The 27,947-nt window shown below is 40.9% G+C and overlaps 1 protein-coding gene across 1 annotated transcript; it reads left to right on the forward strand.

Moving 5' to 3' along the window:
• The first annotated feature begins 744 nt into the window (after positions 1 to 744).
• Positions 745 to 26,620, forward strand: LOC135879857 (2'-5'-oligoadenylate synthase 1-like). Its single transcript, XM_065405893.1, has 9 exons — positions 745 to 939; positions 2,978 to 3,139; positions 4,429 to 4,615; positions 8,080 to 8,270; positions 9,867 to 10,027; positions 18,455 to 18,579; positions 20,856 to 21,045; positions 23,403 to 23,612; positions 26,464 to 26,620. Exons 1-9 carry the CDS (start codon positions 745 to 747, stop codon positions 26,618 to 26,620), a joined length of 1,578 nt encoding a protein of 525 aa, XP_065261965.1.
• The last annotated feature ends 1,327 nt before the right edge of the window (positions 26,621 to 27,947 follow it).

Here is a 27,947-nt window from a genome sequence, read left to right on the forward strand (position 1 = left end):
GCAGAGACTGATCCACTTCAAGAACCAGACAGGTCCTGTGCTCTAATCTATAATCTACCACCTGTACTACCACCAAAAAGGGGGGATGCCTGCTCCTCACCCACCCAAGCAATCATCGCCACAACCATACGCCACCAGGATGCCTACCTGCCATTACTGGTGCCACCAAAGGCTGCAGGACAGCCTGCCTGTCTCTGCTGTTGCTAAAACCAACTGCTAGGTAAGGGAGCCTCCTAGAGGACTTTCCGTGGAGTACTGGGGTGGATGGCAAGCATATGGGCCAAGGGAGAGGAGAGGAAGGGTGTATGTATTTGGATGGCAGAAGAATATGGAATTTTTGGAGTGGAGGTGTGAGAGAGAGATGATGATGATGATGGGATTTATTTTTATCCACAAAATGTGCAGTCACTTTTCATTAAAGCAGGAAATTTTTCAGGGAACCTTTTGATATTTTGCTTGCATCTTGTTCATCAATGAGATGTTTCTACTTAATATTTAATAACTGTTTCTTTGCCAAAAACACATGGAGAACCATTCTGGAAATGGCATACGATCTGGCTTCTACTGGCCTGAGTAGCTGCTGTCTTTCTGTGCAAGCCAATTGTCTAGAGTGAATAGACTTTTTGTTGTTGCTTTTTACCTCTTTCAGTAAGGACCATGACAAGGTTTGAGGACTTAGCTAACAGGAATGAATTATTCTTGACAATCATTCTATCTTACAGTAATGGTAATTGCCTTAAGAATATGGACAAGGGAGATGCTGAAGGACATTGTGCCAGTCCTTGCAAGAACCCTTGGCTAGCTAGTTGTGAGGAGAGCTACTATGAGATCACTAGAAAAAGCCAGCCAGAGATGAAGGATTGGGCTGAGGGCCATGGAATTACTGCTGGCTGCTGTCCTTACTCTGTTGGAGCTCAGAAGAGGGGGAGAGAGAGAGAGGTGAGTATAGACAGTGTCCTGGTGTATTTAGGATACTTCAGATGAGAATTGTATTGGGAACCATGAGACCTATTGTTTGCCTGGTCACTGGTCATGAGCAGTTGGAAGCTAGTGAAGGAGAATATTTGTTAAAATGAGCCACCATGGATGGGAGAAGAGAGAGAACACACATTTATACCATGCTATGCTCATTGGAATGAGCTATGCTCAGTGTGTGGTGCTCAACATAGAGGCACCCAGCAACCCCACAACACAGAGATCCCATTCTTTCTTTTCTGGAGTGAAAACCAAGCTACCGGAGGCTTCTTGTGTAGGCAAGCCAGCCAAACCAGCATAGTGATGCCAGCAGCCACAGCCAGCCAAGCAGCAGCTGTTTCTGGTTTTGACACTTCATGTAGCTGGGAGAGAGGGGGCCTGTTTTGTTTCCTTTCTGCTTTCCCCCCCATATTATCCTGATCTGATTTTTGTAGGCCATGGATGTGCACAGCCTATGACCCAGGACTGACAGTAGCTAGTAGAGATGGACTGTCCCCATATTGGGTGTTACTCACATTAATGAAGGCATCACACAGCGCTATAATATAAACTCATGCTGTGGTGACATGGATGTCAACAGAACAAAATTTACTGACAAGAAGATAGTTTACTTATTGACTAAATAATTATTTTGTTTACTCTCACTGATGCGGGTAGGTAGAATACTGCCCTCCCTTACTTATAAATTATAATGTCAAAACAGCACTTGTCCCAAACCAGCAAGTAAGAGAAGGGCTCTTAATTTCTTAAAATAGAGTTTGTAGTCTTAGTCTTTTCTCTCAAGTTCACTCTGGGGATATACTCTGACCCCACTTGGCTTTTTAAAGTCTGCTTTTTAAAGTATGAATGTGACAAAAACAGCAAAGACAATACTTTAAAAGAAGACACAACATGTATAGTAAAATACCATTGTATGGGAGATAACACAGTAATGTCTGTCTGACTCTCCCTATGAAATATACTGCAAGTAGTAGGATTTTGACACAAGTCATCCTGTCAAAACTACCAATACTTTGTACACAATATATAACCCGTGGAACTCTCTGTTGCTGGATATTATTGGACATTCAAACCGGTTTTATGTACAGAAGGAATGTTGGTGAGAACACCAGTGTTATCTGGTACACTTTCCACAAAATGCCAAAGAATCTATGTTCCAGAGACCAGGCAAAAGAGATCTTACTTTAACATCTAACATAATGAATGAACCTTGAACAATGCAAGACTTATAATGCTCCACTGTCAGCATAGGGTGAGAGTCTAAGAACAGAAACTGAGACCACAGCTTGTCAGTTTCTGGTTCAGGTTTAAGTGTTTCCAGAGTCACCTTAACCTGCATAGAAAGCATGAGTACTCTATTTTCAAATCATGCATGTCTCTTCATGCTTTTGAAAAACTCTTGCCACACATGGAATCATTAATAAGATGGTCTCATTCTGGTGACATGCAAACTACAAGTCCCACAATTCTCTGCATCTGGGGAGTGGTGCAGAAAGGCTTTCAGCCTGTTCACATGGAGGTAACTGGGAAACGAAGAAATAAACACACTTACCATGAAGTGAAAGTACCTTTTTTGCAAAAGTAAAAGGAATCTTCTTTGACAGGGGCCTGTACCAGGAAAGTTCTTTCAATGTGATAAACTCCCTTTTGAATGGGTATGCATGAAAAAGAAAAGTAATGGAAAGAGACCAGGGCTTCTGTACAGCTTATTCTTCAGAAAATGTTTAGGTAGGTAATTCAGGAGTGTTCTCCTCTTTTCTTTGGACAATAGAAGCTATTATTAATATATCACTAACTTTAACAGCATTTGATTAGACTAAAGTTTGAATGACTAAACAAGTTTTGAAACAATTTTGGTAAATACTGCAAATATCAGTGCAATATATTTTGAATCACTATCCTAACCACAGCTCTGTTCAAAGGTTTATACTGTTTTTCAAGTGTATAAAATCATTCTGTGCCCCTCTGGAGTGAAGCCTCTTACTTTTATTTCTTTTTATAAAGGATGAGGTCTCTAAAATCCTACAACTGTGAGCAATGTGGGAATGATTTTGTCAGCCGCACCGCCTTGAGGTATCATTTCCGAGCAAAACATCTTGGAAAAGTTCACTGTGAGAAATGTGGTAGGGAAGTTTTGAGAGAAACACTTCGGGACCATGAAGCGGTAAGGCTGTTTGAGAGCTCTGATTCTGTCTCTTTCTCACAACAGATTGTATTGATTCCCAGTCTCTGCTCTTTCTTTTGTATGTTCAGTTTGTATTTACTTTTCATTCAATAGAGACATTTACATTGGAACAGAAAGTACATCTTGTAATTGAAAAATGGCTTATACTGTATATACGTAGTGAATATACATATCTGAATATCTCACTGCAGTATAGGTGAAAATCCTGTTATAGCATGTGGATAGATAAAATAACCCAACAGATTTTATCTCTAATTTCTGTGCTCAGTGCATTCCAAGTATGGTCTGTCTGTAGGTGTTTCACACCCAATCCAAAAGCAACAGCCATTTAGTTTGTTACATTATAATACAGTGCCACCCCTGCCAAGGAAACCTTGATTAGTTTTATATAAAACTATAAAGAAAATCAAAGGAACCTCTGTGGATTGACTAAAGTCCTGTCTGGCTCAGACATAGCATGGGAGAGTACGTGCTCTAAATAAAATAAATAATTTAATGGAGATATCCCATCTCCTAGAACTGGAAGGGACCTTGAAAGAAAGGTCGTAGTCCAGCCCCCTGCCTTCACTAGGCAGGACCAAGTACTGATTTTGCCCCAGATCCCTAAGTGGTCCCCTCAAGGATTGAACTCACAACCCCCTGGGTTTAGCAGGCCAATGCTCAAACCACTGAGCTATCCCTCCTTCTGGTGCTTATGGAAGCTCCCACTGCAAACAGTAAAGTACAGATTTTATCAGAAGACATTTCTTAGAAAATAATTCCTTTAGGTGGTTTGCTCTTAATCTCATGAATACTTATTTGGACCATTAAGTTCCTATAAGTGGAAGGAAATGTGGCACTGTGCTGTGGTCCAATTGACTACTGCTTGCTGCCATGGTGGTGGCTTTATTTCACTGCTGCTATATTTACAGAAGTCACCAATGAAAAGTCCACATCCCTTGCAGATACCACATAGTTACCACTGTTCTTTCCTATTCTAAGTATAGTGTCTCAAATAATTCCTATATACAATTTATTGTAAATCATGGCAAACTTCAAGGTGGACTTCTAAAAAATGGAATTATTGGAGCGGTTGCCATTTTTTTTTTATTATACATGCTTTATGGATGTGGCCCACCTTCTTTCCCTGTATAGTGTGCTTTAAAAATGTTGAGGTTTGTCTTGAGATGAGCTCCTGGAGGTACCTCCAATTCACTGTATTAGCCAGCCTCCTTTTTCTATATCCAACTTACTCCTATGTATGGTGTGCCCCATCTTCCCTTTAACAGGCCAACCATGAAAAAATGACTGCTGAAAAACAAGGGTGTTTCTGGGACATGCCTCCAAAGAGGGAAGCAAAATTTGTGGCCACGGAAATGTCTACCTCCTGCAGGATGTGCCCAAGGCAATTTGGAACAATCCATAGCAGGGAACACCATGAGAAACAAGATCATCACTTCACAGCCAGCAAAAGAGGTACCACTGCTGCTCAGAACAAACAGGAAGTTCTGCTAGAGTGCACTGGCCATTAGGGAGGGAGCATCAAGGGCTAAATACCATAAGTATCAAACGCTTTCACTGGTGAGATCATTCCCAAGATGATTAATTTTCGTTGGCCATTTATCACCCTTACCCAGCAAAACTCTTCCTGAAAGAGCACTGAGTCATGTGGGGTGCTGATTGTTCTCAACACCCACTGTAGTTGGTAGGAATTGAGGGTACGTAGCACTATGCAGGATGGGACACTCACACTGGTAATTGTAGTTACTGGTAACCAACTAGTGTGTCTGGTGAGGACTTGTGGTGAAGGTTACAATGAATCTCCTCATTTTGCAGTTATGAAATATAATACCTCCTTGCTTTGAGACTGTCTAGGTTAATTGAACTGATTAACCCCTTACAGGTAAGGGGATTCTGTACCTCTGGCCAGGAGGAATTTTATGTTACTGCATACATAAGAGTTGTTACCCTTCCCTTTATATTTATGACAGCGGGGCATTAACATTTTTGGTTTAAATAAAGAGATATGGCCCAATGTTCCACCAGTAAATGAATCTACATCAGAAGCTACAGAACAAAAAGTATATTGAAAATCGACATTATTAGTTTGTGTTCACTGACACGACCTTGTCTTACCCAACCCTCCCTTAGCCATCAGGCTTGTTATTTTAAATGTTGGAGAGGGATATGGATAAGAAATAGCTTGTGCTATTGTCCTCATCCACATTTTGTACTTCTCTGGCAATGAAGCTCACTTGGAACTCTCTTAGTGCTTGATCAGTTTGTAGACATTCTTCACACACATGTGGAAAGCGTGTGTGGGGTTTTTTTATTCGAGGCCTTTAGGAAAGGCACCCTCAGGAAAACCACCCTACAACCAAACACATTTTTTGGCATACAAGCTTCAATTCTATTAAATAAATAACAACCACACAGTAACCAAACATAGAAGTGGAATGTGTAATTCTTACAGTAATGGGCCAGCTGCCATAGAAACAAGCTCCTGTTTGATCCAATCACTGTTTGCTGACCCAAAGGTTATAAAATCATCACCTCAGGCCATCTGAAAACCAGCTGGCCCCCTAAGATGTGGGTGATAGGCATGACCATAAAACCAAAACCTTGAGTCCCATAAAGAAGATTGGAGCAGTCTCTAGGCTGAGCTCCCAGCAGTCTTCACCAGTAGATATGACTATCTTTATGGCTGTCCCCTTGTTACAACAAATTAGTCTTGGAGATGACTATTTCCCGCTCCAAACTCTCTCAGCCAAAGCTGGCCTGAATTTTCCTACCTGTAAAAATGACACTACCATCAGATGCCCCTAGCAGCTGCTTGCTTGACATCCCACCAAGCCAACCACTCACAAATACCTCTCCTGTCATAGTTGAATGCCCAGGATAAAAATGCCATAACAGATGTCTAACAAATGCCCTTTGTCTGTGGAACAGTTCTGGGCAAGCACATGATACTTCAGTGCTCAAAACCATCACCCCTTTCTCATTTCTCAGTCTACATTTTTTGTGAGCCTGTTTACCACAACAGCCAAGGAAACTCCTCTCCATGTCTGGGCTATGTCATTGTGTAACCAGCACCATAAGGCTCAGGAATGCACAACCGCTCTGCACACAAAACCTAACAATCCAGCTAATGTTTGTAAATAGTTTAGGGTGACTTTAACCGAACTATTAATCTTCCTAACCTGTTCCCTTCATTGATCAACCTTCATGGCTGGGAAGTGAGACGCTCTAGTCTCTCTCGATTTCTGTGCCCAGGTGTGTAATATATATATTTGGTTCCTCTGTTTTGTCCTATGCCAGTGGAATTCCGAGACTGACTGTGGTGGAACAAATTGTTTAAAGCAAGGCTTTCCAGTGCCTGAAACTGCTAAGGCTGAGAAACAAAACATTGTCCAGGACATGTGCCATGCACGACAGGTCACGTCCATGTCTTTCCATTCTAAGAAGATACTAAATAGTTCAAAGGCTAAACAGGAAAATGACAATCACATGGGCATGGCCTTATCAGTACGCTGAAAGCCCCATAAAATCAAAAGTATTAGAGTGAACCAGCAATAAATAAAAAGCTGCCTTCATACCGCAGGCGGGGGTCATGTGATTAAAAGATGGCTACTTTACTGAGCAATTCTGCAAGTCAATGAAATTATTATTCAAACCCTCCCATGAATAGGTCAAATGATGAATCAGTCCAGACTTTCTTGGCACCTACCCCCCAGTTATGAAATCTTCAGATTGTTAAAGGGCCCCGTCAGAGGTCCTGTCACTAGACCAGATCTCACTTCACCAGCTTTCTTCTCCTTTACAAATTCTGGAAGAGTAGATAACTTCAAATTATCTGACAGAGTCCTTTAGCCATGATGAGGCATTCTAAGGCCCCTTTTTAAAACCCCACCACAGAATTCCACCTACCTTCTGATCTTGCAACCCTGCAATAACACCAGTAGGGAAAGCAAATTAACAGGAGTATGGGACCCTTTGTTCTTAGAGAATCGTGTTTTAGGACCTCCTGGTGGTTGGTCAACCTTCCCATTTTTTTCTTGCCCTAACCAGGAGTTGTGTCCTTCCAGTAGGAACTTCTCCCACATGCCCTCACTGCACTTGGAGAATCTGTGCAAGAATCTCCATAGCTGTTTTCAGCAGGTGCCTTTTCAAGAGGGCCAATAAAACTCTTTGCCTCTCCCAATGTGTTCCTAGTCTCCTGGTACTGGGAGGCTACTGTCTTTTAATCTGATAGGGAATAGGCCTGAAGGAGATCATAAAAAGCCACAGCTTGGTGTAGTGGGTGTGGAAGAAGGTTTTAACTGTGGTATTTGGGGTAAACTGGAGAAGGGGAAGCAGATAATCCAGGAATGAAGAATCTGCAGTAGTTAAGATATGGGGGGGGGGGGGGGAAGTGTGTGCTAGGGATAGCTCAGTGGTTTGAGCATTGGCCTACTAAACCCAGGGTTGTGAGTTCAATCCTTGAGGGGGCCACTTAGGGATCTGGGGCAAAATCAGTACTTGGTCCTGCTAGTGAAGGCAGGGGGCTGGACTTGATGACCTTTCTTTCAAGGTCCCTTCCAGTTCTAGGAGATGGGATATCTCCATTAATTTATTATTTAGGGTTTTAGCAGTGAAGATAAAAAGGAAGGGGAAGAATTAGAGACAGCATAGTGGAAATAAAATGTTGGGTTTTGAGGTATTGTACTAATGATTTTTTACTTAACACTACATCATTTGTGGATCCTTGGGCGTTGAGTACTAGCTGTCTGTCACAGCTGATTAAAAGGAAGCAAGGAATTTATAGCATTGTTATTATGTTAAAATCATGTCTGTTCTGGAGATGAATTTTACTCAGTTTGAAATGACCATGAAATGAAAGCTTCTTAACAAGTCCTTTTCAAGCAAATTAGTGATCAGACTTTAATTTTCTTTCTGTGCAGCTCAAATGGCCACTGGATTTTCACCTGATAATATCTTGGATTATAAAAATCCAACAGAACTAAAGAGATTTGTAGAAGAAAAGCTTCAACCCATTCCAGGCCCTGCACGCATTGCCTGTGCAACAGATATTGAGGCAATTATTAATTTGATCAAGGAATGCTTCCCATTACCAATAGCTCGGCTAATCAAGGTAAACATTATTTCCTCTTTTTATTGTGGTTCAACAAAATAGCATTTCCTTCACTTGTCAAGGTGTTGCAGCCTGTATGTATCTGTACCATAAACTCCTCTTGTGTCCCAAGAGTCCAGAGGGAGTGATCTCATAAACAGTGAATTTCCTTTTGGTTTAGATTCAGGTCTGACCTATAGCATTATTTGGATCCACCATATTGTTTGAGGATTTAATCTTTTTAAAAGAGTAGCATTTAGTTTCTTGCGCCTAAATATGAGTTGAGCCTATGATGATAATCTTTCCTCTAGCTGTAATTGTTCTTTTAGACCAAGTCTATTAGAACAGCAGTACTTGTGGCACCTTAGAGACTAACCAATTTATTTGAGCATAAGCTTTCGTGGGCTACAGCCCACTTCATCGGATGCATAGAATGGAACATATAGTAAGAAGATATATATACATACAGAGAACATGAAAAGGTGGAAGTAGCCATACCAACTGTAAGAGGCTAATTCATTAAGATGAGGTCTTATCAGCAGGAGAAGAAACTTTTTTTTAGTGTTTTTTAAACTTTTTTTAAGGCAAATTACTGGCTCATTTAGTTCTCCAGAGGTCCTAAAGTGACATCCCTAGAGACTGAATATCCTCACAGGACTGATGTAGTACAGATAATAGCCATATCAACTTCCCTGTAACACCCTGTCACTGTACATCAGCTTTATTCTGAAGGAACCATTTTTAGGGGTGAGAGGGCAATTTGACTTCCATGCCCATTCCATATGAAGCCTGTTTACTAAGGTGGATTTATGTTGCAGACAACTGTCTGCTAAGAACTGACTTGAGATTCCTAACTGATTATAAACACCCCTACCTGCAGTGTGGCCGTTGTATTATTGTAAGAAGGCTCTTAGTACCAAATACATGAGGATGTACTCATTAGCATGAGTAGGGGTTGCCTAGTTGGGCCCTATGCTCTTACTACAGTGATTGCATCAAGCAGAACTCTAGATGTGTATTGATAGATATGCTCTAGTTTTAAAATGTATTTAACAAAATCAAGAGAGTGCATTTGGTACCCAACCCTGGGATGCGCTTTTATCAGGTCGAGAATCTGTTAGTTACTAAAAAGTACTTCTGCATTAGAAAATAAACAATTTTTTTATACCAAATTTCAAAAAGGCTCACACTGCCTTTCTCCTCCGTCCCCCCCCACCTCCTCCACCTTCCCCCCCACATGGTTGACTACAATTTGAATACTGGCATAAACTGGGTTAAACCATATTCAACACCCAGTGAAGAAAACTTGATTTGCCCTTGTGATTTGGGTGTTGAACCCAATTCCATTCCTATAGTAGATACCACCACCGATACTGTGAATCCTGTTACTAATATAGGGCCTGATCCAAAGTCCATTTGAAAGACCCAGGGATCAGGCCCATCTTGCATCTCACCTTAGTAACATGTAAACTATAAATTACTTGCAAGTAGGAAGACAAGACAGTCTAAGAAATTACAGAAGGCATCTAAAGCCTGCTTTACCAACATTGCAAAAATGTCCTGTTTACAGAAAAAAATCAAGTGCTAATCATCTTTCTGGCATATCTTGCATAACAGGGAGGCTCATATATAAAAGGAACTGATACACAAGGCTGGTCTGATGTTGATATAGTGCTATTTAGTGAAGCCTTTGAAAATCTAGAAGACTGCAAAAAGAAACTGCCAGAAGTTATAGATGATCTTGGAAAAAGACTGAAGAAATCTTCATGGGCCAGCAGGTTTGGATCACGATGGTTGTGTGTATTTTCTATGTTTAGTTAGTATTAGGTCTTTTACTTGCTCCAGATGTTACACAGGCATCTCAGATGTGATCCCCCCTAGACTGCCTACTTCACAGAGCACAGCAAAATCAGAAAATAAAATGGATAAAATCAAACTAGAAAACTAGACACAAAATGGTGTGCGTCCCAATACAAACAAATAGGTAAAATTCCCATTAGAGATTTATAAGGTAGTTCACACCATCTTTTCAAGCCTTAATGATTCATCATTTTCTCCCACTTTGCACCTTCACCCTCTAGCTTCTCTAGCATGAATGAAAGCAACTGAATGGGACTCCATACAGACAGTTCATCTATAATGTGAAATACTGTGCTCCTCCCTCATCTCAGTGAACTTGTCTAGAGACTAAACATGCTCTCTCCACAGTGCAAACAAATACTACGTATCTTTCTGCTTTGACTAATCATGACACCTGGTGATCCATGGTGTGTGTGTGGGGGGGATACATGGAGGCAGCAGACCTAGTTTTCAGGGGACTCTTGTGTCTGCTGCGCAGGCACAGGGTGTATTGTATACTCCCAGGCTGTGGGATTTTGAGGTTGTGGAAAGAGATGTGGCGATATCGCCAGTGATGAATTGTTTTATCATGAAAGCCAAAGAGTGTCCCCTAAATATTTTTTCTCTAGTGGAAGTCCCATCCAACCCAAAATGCACATGGGTTTTGTTTCCCATAAGAAGCCTCATAAAACACATTTGGGATCCCGTTTTAGATCAACCTGTTTTTATATTTAATTTTAATCCAACCCAGTGTCACTCCAGAAACTGCATATAAATACTCCTTCTGGAGAGGAGGCACTGAGATTGTGGTGGGACAAGTTAGAGGGGAGAATTAGGGAGGGAGGGAGGACTGGGTGACAGGGGATGAGCAATAAAATATAGAGGTTTTTTAACTCTAGGTCAGTGGTTTGAATCCATCCCAAACAGAAGGGACCTGAAGTTACCATGGCTGTGGGCAACCTATGTGTAATATGTTTCGTGGTCCCCGTCCAGATTCCAGTGGAGAGGTGCTCACATCCCAAGAATGACCATGACAATAGAGAGTAATTGGCATCTTTATTGGCAGTCTTGAATGAGAGGCCAAGGCTTGAATAGTCATGGAAACAGGCCATTTTGCCTACAGAGGCAGGCCCTCCAGTTCTGAGCTGAGGCACGCTGGTGAGCAAAGTGTAGAAGCTTGCACCGCTACTCCCTGTGTTGTATCTGTTCAGTGAACGAAGGGATGTCTGGTGTCCCTGGGGTCTGTAAGCTGGTATCTTTCATACTTCATGTTTTAGAGACAGTCTACTATGTCAGTGTGGGCAGCCACAAAGCATGACACACGTTGTTGAGGACTGCAAAATGACTCAACTTCCTGGAGGTCTTCGTGCCTTGAACATTGTTGATAAAAAAAACTGCGGCTAGGCTTGACCGGACTGCATACACCAAATGATAGTTTCATACTTCATAAGCATTAATTTGTATACACTCATAATGCGTTTATATAAATAAACATATGCCATATGCCTTTTAAGTGGAAATTCATTTTAAAGAATAGAGAAGCTATTAAGACACATCTTGTAGGGTCTTAAAAATATCTCCAGTTTGCATTGCTAGGTGTGGTGAATGTTTTTTGTGTGCGTGTATCTCTTACTGTGAATGGCAGTGTTTATTCAGTATCATTCATTTTCATAGCCCTTCCGTTGTCCTTTCTAGCTGTGAATAAGTCTCCACTGGGAGTGCTTTGCTATACCAGTACATTGCACTTGCGAAATGTTCCTAGTGTGGATGCAGCTTACAGTGGCAATACTGCACTTTTGCCAACATAGTGTATTCCGGCCTTCCCCAAATGAAGTAAGCTATTTGGGCAAAAGCTTTTGCTGGCACAGCTGTGTCAGTCAGGGATCACACCTCTTCACACCCTGACTGGCATAGCTATGTGCACAGAAGTTTGTACCATAGACTTGGCCTAGGTTTCAGTAGACTCACAGACAAATTTCTGCCTGTTGGTCCCACTTGAAAAAAGTTGTAATTGGACAGAAGCATTTCAGCTTTATCAAAACAAAATGTTTTGGTTGATCTGGAATTAGATTTTTTTTATTTCATTTTATTTGGAATTTTGATTCATAGGAAATTTCAATGTTTGTTTGTTTTATTTATTTAATTAATTGATTGATTGATCCATTCTGTAATGGCAAACATCTTGAAATCACAAAACTCCCCTGAAATGAAAAATCCATTCCTGGATAGCTCTACTTAATATATATTACTTTATATGTTCAAACCACAGTTCCCACTGACTTCAGCTATACCTGGGAGTGCTCAGCACTTCTGGAAATCAAACATTGGGGTCTCAAGTCAAGCACTCAGAAAAGGAGGAATAAACAATTTGTGATCACCTGTGAAAAGCTGAATTTAAGTGACTTGCCTAGCAATACATAAGGACTCTGGGGCAGAGACAGGGATAGAATGCAGTTCTCCAGGGCAGAATTCAACTTTACCCATGAGACCCTCTTCTCATTTTCTGTAGTCCCCTGCCTCATTCACTAGACACCATCCAACTTCTGTAACAAATGAGGCAGAGATCCTACAGACAATCTCCTTCACTACACAACTGTGATCCATCCCCAGCCCAGTTCCATTTTGTGCATGGATTGATGCAGGGATCTTGTGGAAAATTAGTATATGATAATGTAATTAAAGACTGTATCATACGGCATACTCTCAGGGGGAGCACAGGCAACCTTAATTCTGGCATTTCCTAACTTTGCACTGCTTGACTTTGCAATTGAATAATGTTCTTTTATCATAGTTTTTGTGTAAAATTACTTAGCATTTTTTCTTCAGTTTTCTTTTTAAAAACTTTTTAATGTGGCATCTTATTGACATCAGCAGGGTTGGAACATTTAGGTTAACCACACCAGACCTCTGCCACTTTAACTAACAGCGTAACTGGTAGCAGTAGTAGGTTAATAGCCTCTGTGTGGACTAGTACGAGAGGGGGCTGGGACACACACATTTCGCCAGTGAATTTCACAGATATTTGCTGACCGCAAAGGAGTGGTGAGACTCAGGAAACTTGGGTTCCATTGTTCTCTAATAGTCACAGGAGAGGGGATTGTTCTCTAATAGTCAGACTGTCTGTTCTTCCCCAAAACTTAACACCTTCTGGCTTGTCCCTTCCAACCTGTTCATGTCCCAGTTCTGTCTCTTTCCTACCACTGTCTCCTCATCTAGGGTGACCAGACAGCAAATGTGAAAAATCGGGATGGGGGTGCAGGGATAATAGGAGCCTATATAAGAAAAAGACCCCAAAATCAGGACTGTCCCTATAAAATTGGGACATCTGGTCACCCATCCTCATCTCAGTCCCGTTCCTACTTTCCTGACCTACCCAGTCTCCTTTCCTCAGGCTTCTCATCCCAGTCTCTTTGCCCAGCCAATAGTCTCCATCTTCAGGCCCCTGATCTGAGTCCCAGTCTTTGTCCAGCCAGTCCCGGTTCCCATCTCCCAGCTTCTCATCTGATCTGTCTCTCACCTCCCCACCAGCCTCCAGTGATTTCACACACACAGTCTGCCTGTCCTCAGCATCTTCATTCACTCTGTTTCCCTCTTTATACCTCACTCCTTCCCTGGCTCCTTGTTCCAATCTCTTCCCTCCTCAGCTAATCCCGGTTCTGCCCCTTGGCTACTTGTCAGATCTGTCTCCCCTCCTCTTTACCCAACCAGTTCCTGTCCCTCCCAATTCCCAGTAACAGTTTCCCTTTTCTTTCCCCACTCCAGTCCCATCCTCACCAGCATCCTTGTCCCAGTCTAGTTGTATCCCTGCCCCCCAATCTGCCTTTTATCCCCATAGCATTAGAGTCGGATGGTTTCCTCCTCAACACTACGTGGTGCCAGCAAGAGGGTCATTAAGAGCACAGGAGAGACAGGCTTCCTGCTCTCAATTCTGGGCCCATCTCCACCCTGATCCATGCTGGTTGGGAGCTGTGATTGCAGAGAAAGTCCCAGTGAGATCATGTAGTCCTGGGCTGGAGCATACTTAGCTGCTTTGTAGAGATGGCACGTGCACAGTCTGGTCAGCACTAGGAACTGTGAGAGGCTGCAGAAGTCTCAGTGAGGATGGAAACTTCAGAAATTTTAGCTGCTAAACTTTAGCAAGAATTTACTGAGCATGTGCAAATGGAGATTTTTTTTCAAAGGTGTATAACTTGGGCAAATTTGAGCAGATTTTCTCAGGAACAGCAAAAGGCACATCTCTGACACACAGGTCACCTCTGCCAAATTTCAAGTCCCTGTTTTAAAAGCACGGGGGAGCTAGAAAAATCAAGAGATTATTTTTTAATATTGCAGAACATATTTTCCCTGTCCTTGTTCTTGGAAATTTTGGCTGAAACTTTCCAAAAAGATTCAGCCTGAGGGAGACAACTGGCATGCAAAATTTCAGCCTAAACTATTATCATTTGGCAAAGTTATAAGCAATTGGAAACAGGGTCTTCTACTGGGAAGTGTCGGACAACCTTCATAACAGGTCCAGCTACCAGCCTCATCTGAATGTTTGTGTATATTAATGCAGAAGTTAGGGATTCTACAGCCACACTTACTCTGCAACATTGCACATATATCTAACAACATAAACCAATATTATAAAGGAACACAGGAATAAAAAGACATGGTCCTTTTTCAGCAAGTGCTTTCACTAAAGCACTTGCTTAAGTCCTATTGAAGTCCATGTTAGGTCAGACTAGAATGATATAATGGTATCTTCTGACCTAAAAATCTATGAGTTTATGAAAATCTTGTGCTTAAAGTTAAGCATGTGCTTAAGTGCTTTGTTGAATTAGGGCTATACGATTTTTATTCCTATTTTCCTCTGTTATTGGTTTATGTTGTTATCTGGAAAAAGGGGTAAACAGTGAGGTGGCAAAATTTGCAGATGATACAAAACTACTCAAGATAGTTAAGTCCCAAGCAGACTGCGAAGAGCTAAAAAAGGATCTCACAAAACTGGATGACTGGACAACAAAATGGTAAATGAAATTCAATGTTGATAAATGCAAAGTAATGCACATTGGAAAACATAATCCCAATTATACATATAAAATGATGGGGTCTAAATTAGCTGTTACCACTCAAGAAAGAAATCTTGGAGTCATTGTGGATAGTTTTCTGAAAACATCCACTCAATGTGCAGCGGCAGTCAAAAAAGCGAACAGAATGTTGGGAATCATTAAGAAAGGGATAGTTAATAAGACAGAAAATATCATATTGCATCTATATAAATCCATGGTGCGCCCACATCTTGAATACTGTGTGCAGATGTGGTCGCCCCATCTCAAAAAAGATCTATTGGAATTGGAAAAGATTCAGGAAAGGGTAACAAAAATTACTAGGGGTGTGCAACGGCTTCCATATGAGGAGAGATTAATAAACCTGAGACTTTTCAGCTTGGAAAAGAGAGGACTAAGGGGGATATGATAGAAGTCTATAAAATCATGATTGGTGTGGAGAGAGTAAATAAGAAGTGTTATTTACTCCTTCTCATAACACAAGAACTAGGGATCACCAAATGAAATTAATAGGCAGCAGATTTAAAACAAACAAAATAAAGTATTTCTTCACACAACGCACAGTCAACCTGTGGAACTGTTTGCCGGAGGATGTAGTAAAGGCCAAGACTATAACAGGGTTAAAAAAAGAACTAGATAAATTCATGGAGGATAGGATCCATCAATGTCTATTAGCCGGGATGGGCAGGGATGGTGTCCCTAGCCTCTGTTTGCCAGAAGCTGGGAATGGGCGACAGGGGATGGATCACTTGATGATTATCTGTTCTGTTCATTCCCTCTGGGGCACTTGGCATTGGCCACTGTCGGAAGACAGGATAATGGGCTAGATGGACCTTTTGGTCTGACCCAGTATGGCTGTTCTTATGTCCTTATGTTGTCCAGTATGCAGGAAGTGCAATATTATAGAAACTTTAACTTTTGGGTTTCCTTGTTTCTTCTGTTTGCTTGATTTTTTTTCCAGCCTGCACCATTAACTATAACCAGTGCTCAGATTACAGGGTTGTACTCTGTATGCAGTGTTGTTGTAGCCATGTCACTCCTAGGATATTAGAGTGTGAAGGTGGATGAGGTAACATATTTTATTGGATCAACTTCTGTTGGTGAGAGAGACAAGCTTTTGAGCTTTCACACAGCTCTTCTTCAGGCCTGGAAAACTTAGGCCATGTCTACACTACCACTGATGTCGGCAAAATTTAAGACACTCAGGGGTGTAAAAAAAGCACTATGTTGGTGGGAGAGCTTCTCCCGCCAACATAGCTACCACCACTCTTTGGGGGTGGTTTAATTATGTCGATGGGAGAGCTCTCACTTGTCAGCATAGTGTGGCTACACAAGAGATCTTACAGCAGTGCAGCTACAGCGGTATGGCTGTGCCGCTGTAAGCTTTGTAGTGTAAACATATAGGGCTAGTCTACACTGGCAACGTTAAAGCACTGCCGTGGCAGCGCTTTTATGTGGCTTGTGTGGTCATGGGAGAGAGCTCTCCCAGTGCTCTTAAAATACCACCTCCACGAGGGGTGTAGCCACCAGCACTGGGAGCGCAGCTCCCAGCGCTGGTGCACTGTCTACACTGGCGCTTTACAGCACTGTAACTTGCTGCGCTCTGGGGGGTGTTTTTTCACACCCCTGAGTGAGAAAGTTGCAGCGCTGTAAAGTTCCAGTGTAGGCAAGCCCATAGCCTCAGAGTGTCACAGCTAAATACAAGATGGAACAGATCATTTAGCATAAGTAGTTCACATTGAATGGTCCCTTGAAATATGTGTTAAGTGGCCTATGGCTCATCCAGTCATAAGGAGGAAAGGAAGGGCGGGGGTGGGAGGCAGTTGTTAGTGTGTTACAGATTGTTGCAATAAGCCATAATCCAGTGTCTCCGCCAGACACTAAAAATCATGGACTGAATAAAGTTATGAATTTAAGCTCCCAGGCTCACCTTTTGAAAGTGTTGTGCAGGTTTCCTTTGAGGATGAAGACTAAGTCCAATATGGAGTGATCCCTTTGTGGAAAGTGTTCACTCACAGGTAATATGGTGTTTTTGTCTGATATCATTTTCCTGTGAGATTTCATTCGAGAGTGTAGTGATTGATTTCACCCACATAGTTGCTATTGGGATATTTAGTGCACTGGATGAGGTATACCATATGTGTAGGACCTTTGGAACTTGAAAGGTCTGTTGGGGAAGGGGTGTTGATCATTGTAGCAGTGGAGATATGTGTGCAGGTTTTGCATCTGTTGTTCTGGCAGAGTCTGGTGCCACTTTGAGTTGGAGTGTCCCGGTCTGTGGGGATCTTGCTTCTGATGATGAGCTTGGAGAGGCTTCAGGGTTGTTTGAAGGCCAGAAGGCGGGGGGGGGGGGGGGGAGGAAGGGGGGTCAGGAAAGAATTCTTTCAAGATGGGGTCCCCATTGAGTATGGGTTGTAGTTGTTTGATGATATCCCATGTAGGTTCCAGTGTGGGGTGTTAGGTGACAACTAAGGGCATGCAGTCAGAGGAGGTTTTATTTCTGTATTGAATCAGGTTCTTTCAGGGTATTTGGATGGCCCATTCCGTGATGCAATCTACTTCTCTGGTGGAGTGTCCTTGTATGATGAAGGTGGTTTTGAGTGTGTTAAGGTGTATATCCCGGAATTTCTCCTCTGAGTATATTCTGTGGTATCTGAGCACCTGGCTGTAGAGAACAGATTTCTTGACTTGATTACTGGATCTATGAGGTAGGTGTGATGATCTCTGGATTCTTTTGTATGTAGCTGTCTGTAGGGTTCCATTGTTGAAGTTGATCATGGTGTCCAGGAAGTGGATACTGGTATAGGAGTGTTCCAGAGGGAGTTTAATGGACAGGTGGTGTACTCTGTTTTCTTTGTATTTCCTCTTATTTTTACCACCCAGCAGCGAAAAGCAAGAATATGACAAAGCCACTTACACTACTGGCTAGTTTGAGAAATTGACCTTCATTTCTTATTAATGTGAGGTTTTGCATTTTATACACGTCAGTAAATGTATTGCTATGAGATGTTTATAAATTACTAGCCTTATAAAAGAAATATGAAGGGCCAGACTGGCCACTGGTGTAAACAAGCATGAGTTTGCTGACTTCAGTAGTGTTTATTCCATTTACACCGGTGGTTAATTTGGCCCTGAGACTTCCGTGTGGCCTCTTGCAAATAGCGTACATACTGATATAGTCTCTTATTTCTGAGAAAGGAGACTTTCCAGCCACCTTCCTCCATCCTTACTACACAGTAGGAAGATTGGAAACCGTTGAACCCTTCTTTCCCCCAGTATTACTGTTCAGTAATATTTTTTAACTAAGGTTTGTTTTAGGCTAATGATGGAGAAAAGGACCCAGTCATCCTTACGGTTTCATTTCAAATGCTATAAGAATCACCATGGTCACTCGTTTGATATCATGCCTTGCTATGACATGCTGGGGCCTGCACCATCAACAGGTAGGGGATGAATGTTTTCCTTTGGGGAGAAACTTTCTTTATCAGGGAATGATCACTCGTGACCATTTTATACCCATCATATAGCTGTATAAATTGCATAATGTTCCAGCTATGCCTTGTGAATCCAGGCTATAAATCTATTTTAGTTTTGATGGTTATAGTATTCTCAGTAGATGATAATCTGTTATAGAATTTTGGGGGAAATGGCACTTTTGCCTCACTACTTGCTAATGACTGTGATGCTTTTAAACTCCAAGCGCCTTCCCATACATACATACATACACAAACACACACACTCTCTCTATGCAGGAACCATCAAACACCTATAAACTAGGTATTCAGATGCAATGTCTAATTTGTGCAATTCTTACTGTATTTAGTTAATAGATTCCATTCCATAGTGTATTTCTAGGTATACTTCATGTCTCTTCTTAACAACTTTAGATGTATGAGAATCATTGGATCTTCATTTGGCATAAAGGGCTTGATTTTCAAAAATGACATAGCCATTGCGGGTATGTCTACACTACAGTTGGGAGGTGTGAGCTAGCTTACTAATAATAGGAATGAAGCTGCAACAGCACAAGCTTGCCATTCAGCATCCTGGGTGGGCTTATGATCTGGTCCCATTTTTCTGCCACCTGTGTGCTATGGCTTCTCTGCTATTTTTAATGAGCTAGTTTGAACAAAGCTAAAGAGGGTATGCATACATGTGCTGCAATCACACCTCCAACTGGAGTGTACACATACCCTGTGTGTGCAATATCTGCAGTTGCACACACAAATCCGGTATGTATATAGGTCACTGATTCAGAGCGATCTGGATCGCTTGGTAAACTGTGTGCAGACAAACAATATGTGTTTTCATATGACCAAATGTAAATGTAAACATCTGGTAACAAAGACTATAGGCCATACTTATAGAAAGGGGGACTCTACCCCTGGAAGCAGTGACTCTGAAAAAGATTTGGGGGTGGGGGCGGATAATTGGCTGAACACGAGTTCCCAGTTTTATGCTGTTGCCAAAGGAGTTAATGCTATCCTGGAATGCATAAACAGGGGAATCTTGCATAGGAATAGAGACGTTATTTTACCACTATATTTAGCACTGGTGTGACTGCTGCTGGAATACTGCATCCAGTTCTGGTGCCCACACTTCAAGAAGGATGTTGATAAATTGGAGACAGTTCAGAGAAGAGCACAAGAATGATTAAAGGATTGGAAAGCATGACAAAGTGACAGACTCAGAGCTCAATTTATTTAGCTCAATAAAGGGTCAGTTAAGGGGTGACTTGATTACAGTCTGTAAGTATCTACATGGAGAACAAATATTTAGTAATGGGCTCTTCAGTCTAGCAAAGAAAGGTGTAACACAGTCCAATGGCTGGAAGTTGAAGCTAGACAAATTCAGACTGGAAATAAGGTGTAAATTTTAACAACCAGAGTAATTAACCATTGGAACAATTTACCAAGGGTCGTGGTGGAATTTCCATCACTGTCCATTTCTGAATCAAGATTGGATATTTTTCTAAGAGAGATGCACTAGGAATTATTTTGGGGAAGTTCTGTGGCCTGCGTTGTACAGGAAGTCAGATTAGAAGATCACAATATTCCCTTCTGCCTGGGAATCTCTGAATTTATGAAAAACATGCAAATAGATAATTAGTCACAACTAACTGTTCACATGGTTGATGTTCATGCAGTCCAAATAACTGTGTGTGCATCATGCAAAATTTTTTGTACATTCAATAACGTGTATTTAAAAAAAATTGGCCCCAATTTTTAACTTTAAAAAATCATGATTATAATTTTCCTTTTTCCACACAGATTGTGGAACAAACTAAAATGGGGATGCCCAAATCAGGAACTTTCCTAATAGGGGAGCATTATTTTAATCATGTGTGTGTCCATGCATGCATATGCAGAATGTATAACAGCTATCAACCAGAAAATAAATAACTATAGGGGGAGATGTGGGGAGAGGGAGAGGAAAAAAACCCACACAAACCTAGCAGTTTTTTGGATAATCTCTTGCATAGGAGATTAAATCTGTTTGTTAAACATAATATTCTCCTAATAACATTACTGGATCTTGCATGTTTTTGTATGCCACCAAACTTGGAATGAATTTAGTCTGGATATGAAGTGGACTTGTTAATATTATGGACTTGTGCGATATTTAACAGGATTTTATAGCTGTTATGAAGCCTCACTATTTAAAACAAAAAAGTAAAATATTAGGGAATGCAGTCTTATCCTTTTCTTGGTGTTAACAGGTTTAAAAGAGAGGTTTTACCACAAGATCTATCTCTGTAATGACACGGATGAAATCCAGCTGTACTCAATGTCCCTGCTGCAGTACCAGGTTGAGTTTATCAAGGCATCTACCATGAAGGTGAAGGACCTGATTCGTTTGGTTAAGCATTGGTTCAGGACTTCATTTGCTAAACCAACAGCACAAAATAAGTATGTAACTAACACTTGAGCCTCTTTTCCTTTTAACATCCTTATGTTTTTGAGAATGAACAACAGTGAGTACTGTATAATGGATTTTACATAATGTGTGTATTATGCTTCTCCACTACATCTTAATGGCTGTTTTATAACTGAACTAGAATGTGATCCAATTAGACAGTGCCCTCGAGCAAGAAGGGATAGGGGGAATGGAGAGGAAGAGAAAATACTGCACAGCTGTGCTAGTGCTATTAATATATTGGCTTGGCATTCTCTTTTTCCAATTAAAGTGACTCACTGTTGATTGGGATAAACGACCCTCCACCTGTACGGCTGACAGGACAGTTTCTGCAAATGCATGGCTCGCTGGACTTTTCAAACCTTTCCAAACCAAACAGAGTAGAAATCTGGCACACACTGTTAAAAAGGTGTGAAGCAAATCAGCTGAATAAACAGAGCCTTTTACAATAAGTAACTTCTGCTTATTTATTAATTCTGAATTACTGTTCTGAAAAATTAACCTAGTATGTAGGTGGAACGTACATTCTGGAGAGTAAAGTGAAAGAAGAATGGTTTTGTAGATAACACAACGGATCGGAACTCTGTTCAATTTTCAGTTCTGCTTTAGTCTTCCTGTGTGACCTTGGGCGAGTCAGTTAATCTTTCTGTGCTTCAGTTCCTATCTATGAAATAGGGCTATAACAATAATACTTCCTTAGGTTACTGATTCCAGCTCTTTCCTCTTTAGGTGTTTTCAGATGAGCCAGATTCACTTCAGGATTTGCACCAGAAAAACAGCGCCAGCAGCAAAAATTCCACTAAGAGGGAGGGGGCTACAATGGCCCTGCAGCCATTCTACTTTTTGCACAAAAAATGGCCAGCGCTGCCCATAGTCGTAGTGTGACTTGGGGTGATTTGGTGCGTTTCCCTATTAGCCTCCTCTGGCAGGGCTCTGATGAAGTCCCCAGTGGAAACTAAAGTTTCCTTCTCCAAGGGAACTAAATATGCTTTCCCTCTCTGCCAATTGCAGTAGTTCTTACTGGTGCAGGAAGGGTATTTAGCATTTTCCTGCAGTACTGGAGGTGCATCTGGTTTCAAGTGGTGCTGAGGGTAAGTTTTGTATGCTGAATAAAGCTGATGTGTAAGTGAAGGATTCTGACAGGTTTCAGAGTAGCAGCCGTGTTAGTCTGTATCCGCAAAAAGAACAGGAGTACTTGTGGCACCTTAGAGACTAACAAATTTATTTGAGCATAAGCTTTCGTGGGCTACAGCTCACTTCATCGGATGCATAGAATGGAACATATAGTGAGGAGATATACATACATACAGAGAATTAATTAATTAATTAGCCTCAGAGTTGGTTGGGCAACTCTCACCTTTTCATGTTCTCTGTAGTGAAGTGGGTCCAAGCCCTGGGTTAGCAAAATTTGCATGTAGTCAGAAGTGGAGATAAGCTTGAGCCTGAATTCGAACCCTGGGCTTAAACTGCAGGGTAGACATACCCTTCAATTATAACCAAGACTCCTTGGGTATGTCTACATTGCAATAAAAGCCTGCAGCAGGGCTCAGGCTGTGGGGCTGAGCAGTGTAGATGTTCGGGATCAGGCTGGTGCCTGGGCTTTTGTACCCTCCCCCGTTATGGGATCCCAGAGCCTGAGCACCAGCCTGAGCTTGAATGTCTGCACTCCAATTGTATAGCATCATCGCCAGAGCCCCGTGTGCCGGAGTCAGCTGACATGGGCCAGCTGCAAGTGGTTTATTGCAGTGCAGATATTCCCTCTGAGCCTAATTTTTGCACCACTGAAGTCAAATGGGAGTTTTGCCCTCTACTTCAATAGGAGCAGAATCGAGGCCTTAAACTGAAGCCATCTCACTTTTGGTGGTGTATGATCTGTGTCTTTTCTTCACCCAATGCTACAATGTAATCAGAGGCATTTGTGATGGTCGTAAATGGTTCCAATTCTTTCTTTGGCATCATGAGCTTATTCTTTCAGCTATTGGGCCATAGAGCTAGTGATATGGCTTGTGACTTCTGGCATCCATGGCTCAGCTTGCACAGCAGAACGTATGGCATATTCTTGATGCATTCTGTACCTGATCTGGACACATTTGTAATTTAACCACAAAGCTGCTCTCTCCTTTTTACTGATCAATTTTCCTTATTATGCAGAATAAATAAACTTTTCAGTGCCCCCATTGAAGGCCCTGACTGGGGACAACAGCATAATGTTTGCAATGGATAACAAACAGCATGAAAGTACAAAGCTGACTTTTGCGGCTTGTTAGTGTTTGTTTTAACTTGCATTTTGTTGGTAAGAGTGTCCTGTGTAGACTTTGTGATGTGCTAAGTCTGTGTTCGGTGTATTTAGGTTTCGCAGGCTTCCTTCTTCCTATGCTATAGAGCTCATCACAATCTCCATCTGGCAGCTGGCAGGGAAGCCAGTCTTTTTCAGCCTGATTCAGGGAATGAGAGCTATCCTGAAGCTTCTGGTTAGATACCCAGAAATATGCATTGTTTGGCACAAACACTACAGCCCAAACTCTACGATTTTCAAAAAGGCGTTCCAGAAGCAAACCAGGTAACTATATGACAAAATATCTTCTGTCATCTTAATGTAAATATACCACCCGACAGGCACAGCTGCAGCAGCTGAATTCTGCTTCTGTCCTCAGTGGTTCATGGGGAAAAGGAGGCCCCATAACTCATGGGAGGCAATGCAACTTTTCATTAAGAGATTAAAGAATGTTAGTAAAGAGACACACAATGACTCCATAGTTTGTATCAAAACCTATTTACTGAGGGGCACTCCCTTTCCTATTCTAGCTAGAGACGGTACACAGGAAGTGAAATTTACCCCAGTGCATATCGCCCGCACAAGGGGCTAAACATTAAAGGGCAAATCTTCTGTAACTAGTTGATGGGCAGATGCATGAGGGAAGAAAAATGCTTCCATCTGCCCCACAGGCTATGTTGCATGAGGTGCTCCACTGCTCCAATTGTCAGGAGAAGGGTCCCTTCTGGAAGACCTCCAAAGACATAAGTAGGCTTGAAAGGATTCTGTTTTTAATCAGTAAATGTTAGTAAGTGTCAATTTCACTGTACACACACAAACCGACAAAAAAATTTCCACTAATGATAATCAAAAATTAGATAGACAAAGAACATGCTGCTTGAGAACTTTTTAGAGTTTGATTTAAGAATATTTACTTTGTATGTTTTGACATGTGAAGTTGACAATTTGTGTTTTAACAGTTAAACTTCATAACTTTTTGAATTTCATGGTCTACTGTCATTAAATAATTGTCTGAACTCCTCCCCATAATTTCATCAAACTATGAAATTTAAATTGATGATAATCTACATAAATGCTGAAATAAACATAGATTATCTGTCAAAATTATATACAAAATTGAATTCTGCCAGGCCTATGTATAAGACAGGGCATTACTGTGATATCTAGAAAATGTGTTCCAAATTACGGAACTTACGAATGCTATTGTCAATTTCTGGCAAGTTAGCAGAGATCCACAGTCCTGCCAGACTGAAGCTGCTTTTTGTTTTTACTTACTGTATGTGCAGCACAGGGTCCTGGTCCATGACTGGGGCTCCTAGGTGCTACCATAACACAAATAAATAATAGTAGTAATAACAAAAACAAAAAAAAAACCCTAGGAAATTCCATGCAAAAAATGTATTAAGAGAACATGGAGATTCCATGATTAAATAAAAAGCAACAGAGGGTCCTGTGGCACCTTTAAGACTAACAGAAGTATTGGGAGCATAAGCTTTCGTGGGTAAGAACCTCACTTCTTCAGATGCAAGTCTTGCATCTGAAGAAGTGAGGTTCTTACCCACGAAAGCTTATGCTCCCAATACTTCTGTTAGTCTTAAAGGTGCCACAGGACCCTCTGTTGCTTTTTACAGATTCAGACTAACACGGCTACCCCTCTGATACATGATTAAATAAGTAAATCAGGAAATGACACAGTTTAAGATTTCATTGTTCTGTGATTGGACAGCTCCAGGGCATCCTGCTTAGGGCTTCTAAGTGCTCAGGCAACAAATAATTATGTGCTGCTTGCATGTATGTTAATCTTTAATTACTTGATTACATAACCTCAATTTAATATATGTTATAGAATACATTTTTATACAGCCTTACATATATATGTTGTGTAGCATCTTACTGTAGTTTTAAATTGTATACTTGCACAAACAGTACTGCCATATGATACCATCTCTCTGGATTGACTTGATAAGACTTTTTTTATATGTTGCGTTCTCTTCTCTAAGATATGTATTTTAATAGTTTTGTTAGCACCCATATGTATGTTCCTTTCAACCAATATTACAGCCTTCCAGAGGTGCAGTTCCAAGCATTAAGCAGTCAACTATGCTGCAAACAAAGGCGTCTATAAATATGGCAGCAATTTTTCCATCGTTACTCTCTATTATATGTCTTTTCTGTAGTATTGCTGGTAGGTGCAGTTACTAAGTATCTTTCATATAAATGACTTGCATGGGCTCTGCTTGATTAGAACACAAGATAGTACAAGACTGTACTACCAGATGCCATGTGGGTCTAAAGCTGTAGAAAAAGTTGTATGGTGATATCTTGTATCATTTTAGAATGTGATCATGTAATTAATGAAAGACTGTATTGTTATGTATATACACAAAGGGCAGAATTAAGGATGCTCATTCAAATGTAACTTGGCATTTTCTGACTTTTTGTATTCTGTGCAATCTTACTACTACTTTAATATAAGGAGAATAGATTCTGTTTTAAATTGTAATATAAAGTTCAGGTAAATAATCCTGCATCAATAGTTCTTCCGTTTATGACATATTTAAAACTTTAAAGAAATAATCATGGAATAAGAGTACCTATGGGTTACATACATTTCCCCATGAGTCTGTCCCTTTAAATTAGTAAGTAGCATTACCAGAGAAAACAGATGATACTATGTGATTCTAAAAGCAGAAGGGATTGAAGAGTGAAAAGGTCAAACTCCTCCAGCTTTTAGCCTCATGTCCTGTGTATTATCAAGTTCCCCCGTTTCTTTGCTTTCTTATGTCACAAAGACAGTCAGCACATCTGTTGCGGGGTTTAATTTATTACTTCAGAGAAGGAAGAGTAAGAGAGAAGTGGTATAAGTCCCTGTTAAGGATAATAATACAGTAGTGATGGACTATATAAAGCAAAACATGATGTCTGTCTACTTTCAAGCACTATATAGGTCTTGACTTGCTGACATTTTTGAAACATCAGCTTTTTTAATCTTATTACAAAGTGCTGCTTTCCAATGCTATTGGACTAGCTTTTGGTTGGTTACCTACTTACATCAGAGCTACAGTTGGGTCTTAGTAAATTGCTAGATCTCACCTCTTGGTATCGATGTTCACATTGATTCTTATTTTTCTCTCAGGCCATTTGTTTTGGATCCTGCAAACCCAACATTTAATGTGTGTGAGAACAGCAATGCTTGGGATGAAGTAGCTCATGTGGCGAGACGGAGCCTCCTTAAGCCTCTTTTTAATGGTGTGCAAGCGAAAGACCCCTGGCTTTTTACAAACGGCTGGTAAAAACGAGAGACAGCGTTAGCCTGGTTGCAGTCCGGTCAAATAGGTTTGCCAAGGCATATGACAAGTCTGCCAATAGGAATATTCCAATATAAAGAAATGTAAATGAAAAATGGTGGAGTGTTTTTTGTTCTCTCTAATCTTTTTAACAAACAATTCTTTGTCATTACTTCTGAATGAACAAGACAATCCATTCTAGTCAGGGAATTAAATTGTCCACTACATTTTTATCCCTGTGTGAGGGACGAAGCTGAAAGATATGCTTCCTTATGTTTGTAAAGAGTTCAAGCACTAGAGCAAAGAGGGCGACTTTTCACCGCTCCTACAACTTCCTTCCTTCCCAGCTCACTAGGGCAGCACTGGAATTCCATAAAACGTCTGAGCATTGTTTATTTAAAAAAGGCCCCTGGAAAGAACTCACTGGTTACACAGTAAGATGACTATAGCTCCATAACATCTGGCAAATCACTAGGTTGCAATAGATAAATGCTGGAAGGCTCTACACTAGGCTGTCTCTCAATACATCGTTTATTTCCAGAAGTTATGGCCGATCACACATCTTCTGAGGGTAAGACGAAGGGAAGGTCAGAAATATAATGACGAGTAGAGAGAAATTAGGTATCCAGACTCTACCCATTGTATGGGGTACTAACCATTTTAGTTTGTAAAGACAGACTATTTTGTATACAGTTTCAACATCAGTAATTGGGGCTACAGCACAAAGACCTCACCTGAAGGGGAGTCTGAAAGACTGCATTATTTTCTGGAATGATGGTTCTGGCAGTGGTGGCTACTAACAACAGGAGAAACAGCATGGAGTATGGGACTGATCCTACAAGGTGCTCGAGCATCATCAGCACCTCCTAGAGTTCAGGCTAGTGGAAGAAACACAACTGAGACGGAACAAGAGGGAAAGTAGTCCGCATCAATTTTTCTCTTGAGTAGCATGCTGTGTTAGGCTTAAGGCAGTGACCTGATTAAATTACTTCACACTAGCACAGCAGATCATCTGGGGTCCAGGATTTGGTGCCTAGTAATTTTTTATTCGGCTTTACTTTGATTTATCTATGGGCAGATAAACAACTCACATAACTGAAAGAAAGGTAAGAAATTAAATTGTGTTGAGAAAAAAAAGTCAAATTATTAGTCCATTTTAAGTGTCCAGTAGGACTGTTTATTTCATCATCCAAATAAACAAATATAAAAACTAAGTTATTCCAACACTTTGCCATTTACAAGCAGTTGTTTAAATACATTGTGATGCTGAAATTCTACCCTGATAGATAGGAACCAAATAGGTAGATAACAATTGTTTATCAAATGCAAAATA

The sequence above is a fragment of the Emys orbicularis genome, chromosome 6 (genome assembly GCF_028017835.1).
Source record: "Emys orbicularis isolate rEmyOrb1 chromosome 6, rEmyOrb1.hap1, whole genome shotgun sequence".
Taxonomy (NCBI): domain Eukaryota; kingdom Metazoa; phylum Chordata; order Testudines; family Emydidae; genus Emys; species Emys orbicularis.